General features: G+C 47.2%; 1 protein-coding gene across 3 annotated transcripts in view; it reads left to right on the top strand.

Moving 5' to 3' along the window:
* PTCH1 (patched 1) overlaps positions 1-10,871 on the top strand; it is an 82,373-nt gene that overhangs the window by 43,920 nt on the left and 27,582 nt on the right. For 2 of the 3 annotated variants that reach the window (XM_006167822.2, XM_014583930.1), the window contains 6 exons: positions 37-192; positions 799-897; positions 1,488-1,613; positions 8,048-8,166; positions 8,762-9,164; positions 10,401-10,710. In XM_006167822.2, coding sequence (XP_006167884.1) covers positions 37-192; positions 799-897; positions 1,488-1,613; positions 8,048-8,166; positions 8,762-9,164; positions 10,401-10,710 — 1,213 coding nt within the window. The remainder of the gene's footprint in view (positions 1-36; positions 193-798; positions 898-1,487; positions 1,614-8,047; positions 8,167-8,761; positions 9,165-10,400; positions 10,711-10,871) is intronic. The other variant, XM_027768004.1, reaches the window with a different exon arrangement.

Genomic DNA, 10,871 nt, shown 5'->3' with positions numbered 1-10,871 from the left:
CCCCCCCCCCCCCCCCCCCCATTGTTCTGCTTGCAGCTTGCCTATGCCTGTTTAACCATGCTGCGCTGGGACTGCTCCAAGTCCCAGGGTGCCGTGGGGCTGGCTGGCGTCCTGTTGGTTGCACTGTCAGTGGCTGCAGGATTGGGCCTGTGTTCATTGATCGGGATTTCCTTTAACGCTGCAACAACTCAGGTACTAAAGAAGCCATTCATCTGCTGCCCGTTGTCGAACACCCCTCCCCAGGCTCGGCCCAGCCCATCTCCTGTGCATCCACCTCACCAAAGGGTCTTCCAACTGTTCCCCTAGGCTGCCGTGTGTCTCTGGGGGGTGCTCTGTGGGCAGAAAGTTGATGGGCTGCTGACCACTAGAGACACTTAAAAGGAACTTCTATTCTAATAGGTTTGCTTTGAAAATTCAGGTTGCTGGACCCCCAGAATTTTTAATTCTGAGTTGGGCTGGGGGGGGGTTGAGAATTTGCCTTTCTGACCAGTTCATAGAGATGCTGAGAAATGGATGACATACTCAGAACAATGCTTTAGCGGAGTTGGGTCCATTGTCTGTTATGGACTTGAAACCATGATCATTCATGGACCTCAGAAGCACAGGGGGTCCACTGTGCGCCGAATCTGCCAGCCTTGGGGTATACAGACTATCCAGTAAAACAAATGCTTCACCGGGAGTCCGCGCGAGCGCTCCTCTAGGTTTCCGTCAGTTACCAGTGGCAGCATTGTTGTTAGCTTCAGAGCGATCCAGCAGGACCTCACGTGTCTAATGTGCCGCCCTCTGTTCTTGCCGCAGGTTTTGCCATTTCTTGCTCTCGGCGTTGGTGTGGATGATGTTTTCCTTCTGGCGCACGCATTTAGTGAGACAGGACAGAATAAAAGAATTCCTTTCGAGGTAACAGAAAAATCAATTAAGAAAGCTTTGGAGACATCTGAAACCCCCTCTGTTCCCCAGCGTTGGTCCTTTAATGTTCCTCAGCCTGGCCCAGTAAATTTTCATTCCCACGTCTGATGACATTTTACTGACTCTAAATAAATAAAGTCAATTGGAAGACTCTCAGGACATGTATTGGCTGCAGGAAGTCCCAAGAGTTGAATTTGGGGTGCCTTTATAAACATGGCCGTTCGATTTAGTGGGGCACTTCACACCCAATTGCCAGGCCTTTTCCACAGCCGACATTTGGGTCTCTGGTGTTTTCTGTCACTTGGCCACCACCCACACCCCCTTTTTAAATAACGCTGAAATTGTACTGAGATCGTTACCTTGCAGCTTGCTGTTTTGGATGGTAGCGACCACGAGAAACACGGGGGTGATGTAGATAGGACCAGTGCTGTGTTCAGGACGAGGCGACGATGGCTCTTTCTTGCCCCCCATGCCAGTGCTGTCCATCACAGTCCTCCTGTGTTCTCTTGCCGTGTATCTGAGTTACACGGTCTGTGGTCCGCAGGGCCCACCCGCTTAGTGCTGTGGTTTTCCTCCCTCAGGACAGGACTGGGGAGTGCCTCAAGCGTACTGGAGCCAGCGTGGCCCTCACGTCCATCAGCAACGTCACGGCCTTCTTCATGGCAGCGCTCATCCCAATTCCTGCTCTGCGGGCCTTCTCCCTCCAGGTGAGTTTCCAGTGATGGAATCGAGTGTGAGCAATGCACTGGCAGGCAGCATCCCAGGTCTGTTTTTTCCCCATGACACACATACCTTACCACATCCATGAGCCAAAGGAGCACAGCTGCGTCAGGGCTCTGCCCAGTGGGGGGACATTTCTTCAGCTATGATCCTGACAACCCTCCAAAAAAGAGTGCTACCCTTCCTCCCAAGCCCTACAGAGTTACCCTCTCCTTACCGTTACAGTGAAACAGTACTGGGGGCCCCGCTATGTCTTCTGGGTTCACCCGTGCGGCAGCCAGCTTCTCGGCTGTCCCCTTCTTCTGAACTCTCAGAGTGTCTGTGATTATGTTCCTTGCGTGGGGGCCACATCAGCCCAGACCCATGCGGCCCCAGCCCTGGGCAGTTGTGCAGAACAGACGTCATTGCTGTGTGAAGACGAGGCTGTGGGTAGCCCAGGCTGGGCAGTGACTTAACATTGAAGGTCAGGTCTCACAGCGTGGCACACGACAGCTTCTCCCCCTTGGAGGATTTCCTGCAGGGAGCGTTCCTCTGGGGACCCCGGCTGCCCACCATCTCTCCCATGTCCTGTTTGCTTTCTCTTGGTCCCTGCTCCCTTCTCATCTCCTCATGCAAATGTAAAATTCCTCCCCCTTCCTTAGGTAGAACATGTTGGCCTCGTCATTATTCAACCCTCTCTTTACACACCAGGCCTCTCTGACCCACCACGGTGATTTTCTAAAACCATGCACCGCTTACGTGACTTGTAAGCGTGGAGAGCGCCCACGAGTGGGTGCACAGCAAAGCTCGTACTGTGCTGGGAGAGAATCACTGACAATCTTCAGGCTACTTGGAACTCAGAAATCTTGAAAGTGGCCCACACAGAGGATGACGCCCACCTGTCTATGACATTTCTAAGCCCTCAGTGATCTCGAGATGCCATTGAAGTTTTGCAAATTATTGGGTTGTTGGGAAAGTCATGACACGTGTTTCCATAGAAAAACAGAGAAGTATGTCGTGACTTTCCTGACAACCTAATAATTTCAACTTATAAAGCTTCAACTCTTTTCAAAGAAAAATCAAAGGAAGATTGGTATCCCCCTTTCTATTTCTATAATTGAATGACTAATTGTTTTTAAAAAAATATTTTTTAAGAATTATTTAACTTTATCCGTTTGTTTATTTATTTATTTATTTATTTTAATTTGACCAGGGAGGGACACAGTGAGAGAAAGTGAGAAAGCAAGCCGCCAGGGTTGGAACTCGAACCGCAGCTGGCCATGTGTGAGTCCAGTGCCCTTCGCCACCACGCCACTTACCAGCCCCGTGATAATTCGTTCTTGACATGGCCAGGGTGTATGCACTTGCCAGAGAGATACAGGATTGGGGGAGCTGAGAAATCACCCCCTAGGGAGGATGGCCACGCCATAAATAGTCCCTTCTCCTCCATTCTTCTGGGATTTTGGACGTGCACACACACATGCTCAGCATGTATTTCAAGCCAGCAGGTCTTAGACTCAAACCATGTTTGGCCATGTGAGAGTCTAGCACCTTATCCACCACGCCTCCTGCTGGTCCTTTGGTGTCACTTATTTAAATCTGTTCTGATATCTCATTTGTTCATACTGCTTTACTCTCTTTATTCACCAAAAGGTGATGGGAATTGTGACCAGGCAACGAAATTGATTAAGTCATGAATTAGGTTTCTGGTTCTACTTTTGTCAGCATATCGAGCTGTTTCTTAATTTCAGTTATGTTAGGAGAACAACCAATGCTTAATGTATTTTTAAAGTTTTGTTCGACTAACTACCCATAGAGTCCTGAGCAGTGAGTGACCTTATTGTGTTTGATGACAGGGGTTTTTAATGTTCAGCATAAGATACTATGTTTAAAAAAATATTTTATTCCAGGCACCATAACCCTTAACCTTTGAGGAAAAGTATTGAAAAGAGAGTTTATTTTTATATATAAATCTTTATGGAAACAGTGACTGAGTCAGTGAATAAAAGCTATATCTGAAATTGAGACCAAAGCATAAGGACACTGAGAATATAGCTAATTGTTTAGTGAGAATTAGGAAGGACATGATGCTCACTTAACTTTGGGTACAGCTATTAAATGTTAGTGCGTCTTTGCACCAGCATGTACCTGCTCAACCCTGTTTTGAATGGATCCTGTTCTTGTTTCATGTATAGCAAACTCCAGTCATGAGAAATTGTTCTGGAGTCTCAAAAGCTGAAAGGCCCTCTCCTCACTCTCTTCTATTCCCCTTCTTTTCCACCTGCCTTTTCCCTCAAGTGTCTTCTATCAGCTCATGCTTCTTCTTCTCTTCTTTCTCCTCTCTCATTGTCTCTCTCTCAGTACATACTGATGATTCATCAAGGCAGATTCTCCTTTCATGCTATCCTATGGTGTGGTGGTCTGAAAAGCTACGTGCGTTGGCCTTATGAGGAGTAGTAGCCTTATAGAAAATCCAGTACTAAGTGCTCCCAAGGTAAGCCCCTCAGAGACAAGGTGTTGTTGCTGTTCCAAGACACTGGAGTATCACTTGGAAATATCACAGCTACCACTTCCAAGAATCCTCATTTATTAAAGAATAGCTTTTAAAGAAGGAAAGACAATGTAAGAGAAAAGGGAGAGAATGAAGAGTGAATTTTGCAGTGGCTTTTAAATGTATTGGCTTTCAAAACTGACCACTTTGTCGTCTCTCGTGAACTGTGTGAAGTTGGGACTTCAGGTTTCCGTTTGCATTTATATTTGCAAGTTGCTACTGATGAAGCATCAACAGGAAGAGAGACCCAAAGTGGTTCTGTCCAATAATAAACTCATGTTGTCTTCAGACTTTTTGTTTCCCTGTGGGACTTTTCTAATTTTGTAGCCTGACTGAAATAAATAGATTTTAAAAAGTAAATTCAATTCATAAATAAATATTTTTCCCAAAGAATTCGCTGTTTTTTTAAAAAAAAATTGCCAAAGGGTATGTGATACTGGCCAGAGAGAGATAAAGGCCTTCTCTGCAGGTGCCTTAGCAGGGCCACCACGGGAGCTTTGCGTGAATGGGACATTTCGTCTTTTTTTTTTTTTTTTGGAGAGGTTTTTGCTATAGGGTGCGTGTGCTCACCAGATAGACAGAGAGAGACAGAGAGACAGAAAGTGAGAAATCACCCCCCAGGGGGGATGGCCACGCCGCAATCCCTTCTCCTCCATTATCCTCTGGGGATCTTGGGCACGCACGCACACGCGCTCGGCGTGAGTTTTAAGCCACCGGGTCCGGGACGCAAACCGCGGTTGACTTCATGTGAGTCCAGAGACATAGCCATTATGCTAACTGCTGGTCCCAGGACATTTCCTTTTAATACAGTATAACTAGAATTGATTCAGAGTGCAAGACTGGGCTAGCACTGTAACCTAGTAGTTAAGGGAGCTGTATCCCACATGACTGACTGCAGTTCAAATCCCAACCTGGTGCTTGAAAAGCACGCTGGGATTTGTATGCACCTGTGTTTCAAATCCTGATAGGATGGAAGAATGGAGAAGAGAGGGCAGTGTGACCATATCCCATTAAGGGTTATTTCTCCCACTGTCTCTTATCTCTCTGATAGGTGCATGCACCCTCTGGCAGTTAGAAGAAAAAGGAGAAAAAATACAAGATTATCTCTTGTTTTGTTTTGTTTTTCTCATTTACTTAGGCTTTTAGAGGGAGAGAGATTTTTGACAGAGACAAAGCAGGAGAAAGTGAGAAAGTAAGCCGCTGGGTTTGGGATTTGAACCATGGTCAACCATGTGGGCGTCCAGCACTTTAATCACCACACCACCCCCTGGGGCCCAGGAGACCATCCTTCGACGGTCACCCTCTCCACCCAACACCCATGCCTTCTCCCTCGGAGCTACTCCGGAACCTGGCACCTGCTTTTATTGTTATTAACACGTTTATCAGCCTCAATTACCATTTATTTATAGGCTAGGCTGTGTCAGTCCTGGAGACAGAATTTGGTCTTACTTCTTTTCATATCTCTAGCATCCAATACTGATTTTTTTTTTAACATCTGTTAAAGAATTTATGTATGTGCGTATTCATGTGGGACTATCTGTCACAGGCTGGATGGTGGTGTGTTGTTGAAGTATGTGTCACAGGCTGGATGGCGGTGTGTTGTTAAAGTGTGTGCTCCACAAGACCGACCAACATGGAAAGGTTCGGTTCATGTCTGGAGACCTCTCTCAGTACAGCAGCCCCCTGGGTGCCGCCATCTGGGGCTGGCTGAGGCTGGGCATGGCTTATGGTGTGAAGACCCAGTTGGGAGTGCTGTTTCTATCTCCGTCTCACTCTACTTTGTAGAAGGAATATATTTTCTCTAAAAATCCTACCTCGTATACATTATAGTAAGGCACCAAGCTGAACATGTGTGAACTGATGAGAAATCTTCAAGATGGACTTATAGAAAGGGGTTAAGGAATGTTTACATGGAGAGTCTTGGTTGTTTTGTTGCTTCATAGACTTGACAGGGAATTAATTATTGAAAGGCACCTCTCCAGAACTCCAGCTTGCTATTTCACCTGGAGCATAAATTCACAATTATACTCAAAAGCCCTTTGTCAAGTTCTTCGCTGATTGTGTTGGGCCCCAGTTATAGCCAGTTTCTCGTCTTGCCCTGAGACGTTTACTCAGCTTGAGGAGGTTTCTGAACTAAGCAGTTCTTGGGAGAACCTTGTAAGAGTTTATTAATTTTCAAAACGTGGTGCAGTCGCATCGTGGCGCCTGTGTATTGCAGTCGCTCATTTCCAGGGTGCGTCTTCCTGCCATGCTTTTCTGAACGGATCACCCTTTCGCTGTCCTGTTGACTTTTCCCCATTAACAGCCCAATTTTGTAATTTTTACTAGATCAGCAGGAGATCTGCCGGAGCACGGCAGCATCTAGCCCTGCGCCGACTCGAGGTGACGAAGTGACTTTTGAATCTGTACTTATTTATTCTGCCTGCTATAATCACACACAGGAATTTCTCTCTGCTTAACTCTCCTGACCTTTTATGTTACTCGCTCGCACACCCCACCGGCTACTCCAGAGGCTGTTTGGAATGTGCCTATTAAAAACCTCAGGGGACATGTGTGAAATTTTATTTCATGTTTTAAAGGTGACATTTTGATATACTCGATCCACTTTATACACAAAGTTTGCAGTGTAAAATCAGGGCTGGCTGTGTGAATTCTTAGCAGTGTTCTGGGAAGGAAACGTTTCTTTTTGTTTTAAATTAAAACATCTCAAGTACTGGGGGTCTTTGGAAAGTTCGAAGGCTTTTTTAGTACCCAAATAAATTCGTCCTTCCGTTCCATCGTTCCACAAGTGTTTGGAGGTCCCTGCATATTCTGTGTTCCACCTTTGCAGATTTAGTTTGGTGCCTAGTAAGACATTTGGAGTCGAGTTTGTAGGTTTGTTCCTTATAGGATCGTGGAATTAGCAAGACAGGATAGTCTGTAAATGATGGAAGAGTGACCAAGTGAAGAGAAACTCGAGCATTCATCTCAGCTTTAAATACCTACATAGGCCCCAGCCTAGGGGGCACAGCTGGTAGCTTACTGGCTATGGTGCTGGATGTGGCATAGTCAACAGCTGGTTCGGATCCCTGGCCCAGCTGACCTTAAAACACTCGAGGTGGGGAACCAGCAGTTAGCGTAATGGCTATGTCGCTGGACTCCCACGTAGTCGACCACGGTTCGTGTCCCGGACCCGGTGGCTTAAAACTCACGCCGGGCGCGTGTGCGTGCGTGTCCAAGATCCCGAGAGGAGAATGGAGGAGAAGGGATTGCGGCGTGACCATCCCCCCTGGGGGGTGATTTCTCGCTTTCTGTCTCTATGTCTCTCTCTGTCTGTCTGGCGAGCGCACGCGCCCTACAGTGAAAATCTCTCCAAAAAAAAAAAAAAAAAACACTCTGGGTGTATGCAGGCATTCGAGATTCTAATGAGTGCGGGGGTGCGGGGGTAGGGGATCATGGCATGAGGAAATCTCTCTGTCCTCTCTTTATCTCTCTCACATGTGTGTGCACATGCTTTCTATCATGAATAAGAAGTGAATTTAAGTTTGTTTTGTTTTGTTTTTAGTTTTTGCTAGAGGGTGCATATGCTTACTAGAGAGGGTCTGGGGTGCAGGAGAACTGAGAAATCCCAGGGGCGAGGATGACCATGCCACAATCCCTTCTCCTCTCAGGAGGAGGCACACATGCCCGGCTGTATTCTTCAACCTGCCAGGTCCAGGACGCAAACCACATAGTCGGCCCAATGGGATTCAGCCACCTTAGCCTCTGTGCCCCCTGGTAGTCTCAAATTTAAGAGATGTTTAAAAAATGAAATAGAAAAAACTATCTTAAAGCATGTTTATTTTCAAAGCAGTCCTCTGGCAGGCGGCGTACTGATGACCTCTGTGTTTGTTGTTTTTCCCCTGTTCACAGGCAGCAGTAGTAGTGGTGTTCAATTTTGCCATGGTTCTGCTCATTTTTCCTGCAATTCTCAGCATGGATTTATACCGACGTGAGGATAGGAGACTGGATATCTTCTGCTGTTTTACGAGGTACGTTTCCGGCTGCTGTGGCCTTTCTTGGATGGGTCCAGAATGGTACCGTTTAGAGACTCTGTGGGCTTAGATGGGAACACAGTCAGCGGAGCTTGTCAGTGACGTTGGTCAGGGAGATGTGGGACAGACAGCCATAACAGGATGTCTGAGTTCCCTCTCCCACAACCAACGGCGCAGTCTCACAACCCTTTGGGTGCTGATCGTCATTTTTTCCAACATCAACTCATTGCCAATTATTGGCGGTGTTTCCTATCTCTGGATAAGAGCAGAACAAGGTTGCAAACCACCCACAGAGAAAGAGTATAGTCTTTTGGGTAAGGTCTAAGTTTCTGTTTTTTGTTTGTTGGGGTTTCTTTGTTTTAGTTGTAATTATACTTTGAGAAGGGGCTTATCCTTACATAACTTGCTTTTGTAAGCCAGATTTCAGATCACCCGTCCACTTGGCCTCCTTGAATTTACTCCTGTCTGTGTCCAGATGCACCAGGCGACGTGCACAGTGATCAGTGATAGGGCGTTTCCCTCCGAAGTCAGAGCTGTGTGAAATGCCGGCAGGCATGAACACGGCCTGCTGACGTGTCTGCCCCTCTTTCAGCCCCTGTGTCAGCAGAGTGATCCAGGTGGAGCCACAGGCCTACACGGAGACACACGACAATACCCGCTACAGCCCCCCCCCCCCCTACAGCAGCCACAGTTTTGCCCATGAAACGCAGATCACCATGCAGTCCACTGTCCAGCTGCGCACGGAGTACGACCCCCACACCCACGTGTACTACACCACAGCCGAGCCACGCTCCGAGATCTCCGTGCAGCCTGTCACCGTGACCCAGGACACCCTCAGCTGCCAGAGCCCCGAGAGCACAAGCTCCACCAGGGACCTGCTCTCCCAGTTCTCCGACTCCAGCCTCCACTGCCTCGAGCCCCCCTGTACCAAGTGGACACTTTCCTCTTTTGCTGAGAAGCACTATGCGCCTTTCCTCTTAAAACCAAAAGCCAAGGTAATCTGCCACAACACAGGACTTCCTGTCTTCAAAAATGAACAGAACTGGGACCAGCAGTTAGCATAATGGCTGTGTCACTGAATTCCCATGTAGTCAACCACGGTTCAAGTCCCAAACCTGGGGGCTTAAACTCACGCCGGGCGCGTGTGCGTGTGTGACCAAGATCCCAAGAGGAGACTGGAGAAGAAGGATTGTGGCGTGGCCATCCTCCCTGGGGGATGATTTCTTGCTTTCTATCTCTCTGTCTCTCTGTCTTTCTGACGAGCACACATGCCCTATAGCAAAAACCTCTCCAAAAAAAAAAAAAATGAACAGAACTGGGCTGGCCCCATAGATTAGTGCTGAAGGGATCCCACATGGCTGGTCACCATTTGAAGCCTGGTCCTGGCAGTTTGAAAAACACACTGGGCATGTGTGTGTGTGTGTGTGTGTGTGTGTGTGTGTGTGTGTGTGTGTATGCTACAAATCCTGACAGGATGGAGAAGAGATTGTGGCAAGACCACACTCCATTGGAGGGGACTTTCTCACCCTTCTTCTTTGTCTCTCTGTCTCCATCTCTCAGTCAAGGACACACACCCTATGGCAATTAAACACATCAAAACAAACAAAAAAACAGGACTAGCTAGTGGCACAGCAATAATATAAAACTGTGTGATGCTGGACCTGGGTGGGAACGAACCAGGTTCATAGCTCAAGTCCTCCCTGTTCACTGCAGTCACAGGTGTGCCCATGATCCAGGCTGCCTGAGGCTGGTGGTAGATGGGAGTGAAGACTCTGTTGGAGGTATCTCTCTCCCTCTTCCCCTGTGCCCTCATGAAAAAGTAAATTTTTTTCCTAAGAAAAAGGAAAAAAATTACAGAACAGCCTTTGGAATTCATCAGATGCTTCTGTTCTTCTGTTAAAAATAATGGTGGAGATATGATCTATTTTATGCCTCTGAAAGAGTCAGTCTCTTTAGAGTTGGGGACATTGTATTGAGCTCATCTTCTTTAGGTGCAAATCTCTATGTAACAAGGTCTCTATGAATTTGAAATAATTCCTTACATATTCAGCCCTTTTATTCTTCATGAGGCTGTTTTAAAATGTACTCACGATGATTTCCCCCTTTTCCCGTATGCTCAGTCAGGACCAGTGTAGTGGTTAAGCAAGGTATAAACTGAACAGCTTATCTTCGTCAGGGAAGACCCAGGGTATTCCTTCGGGCCTGACCGTACACCTCTTACTCTCTTGCAGGTCGTGGTGATCTTCCTCTTCTTGGGCTTGTTGGGGGTCAGCCTTTTTGGGACCACCCGGGTGAGAGACGGGCTGGACCTTACCGACATCGTACCTCGGGAAACCAGAGAGTATGACTTTATTGCTGCACAGTTCAAATACTTCTCTTTCTATAACATGTACATAGTCACCCAGAAAGCAGACTACCCAAATATCCAGCACTTACTCTATGACCTTCACAAGAGTTTCAGTAACGTGAAGTATGTCATGTTGGAAGAAAACAAACAGCTTCCCAAAATGTGGCTGCACTATTTCCGAGACTGGCTCCAAGGTAAGATGGTGCCAGAGGAAGTCCCCTTTTCCTCGTGTATGAGCTTATACGCGTTCCCTTTGTTCAAACGTGTTCCATCACAGTGTAACATGGGTCAGCTTCATCATCTGCCGAAAGTGGCTTAAAATTCCTGTGGGGACTGTTTCCCCAGTAGCCCCCTC

The sequence above is a fragment of the Tupaia chinensis genome, unplaced genomic scaffold, assembly GCF_000334495.1.
Source record: "Tupaia chinensis unplaced genomic scaffold, TupChi_1.0 Scaffold145148_1, whole genome shotgun sequence".
Classification (NCBI taxonomy): domain Eukaryota; kingdom Metazoa; phylum Chordata; class Mammalia; order Scandentia; family Tupaiidae; genus Tupaia; species Tupaia belangeri.
Note: the sequence above shows the minus strand (reverse complement) of the source record. Positions and strands in the feature narration are given on the sequence as shown.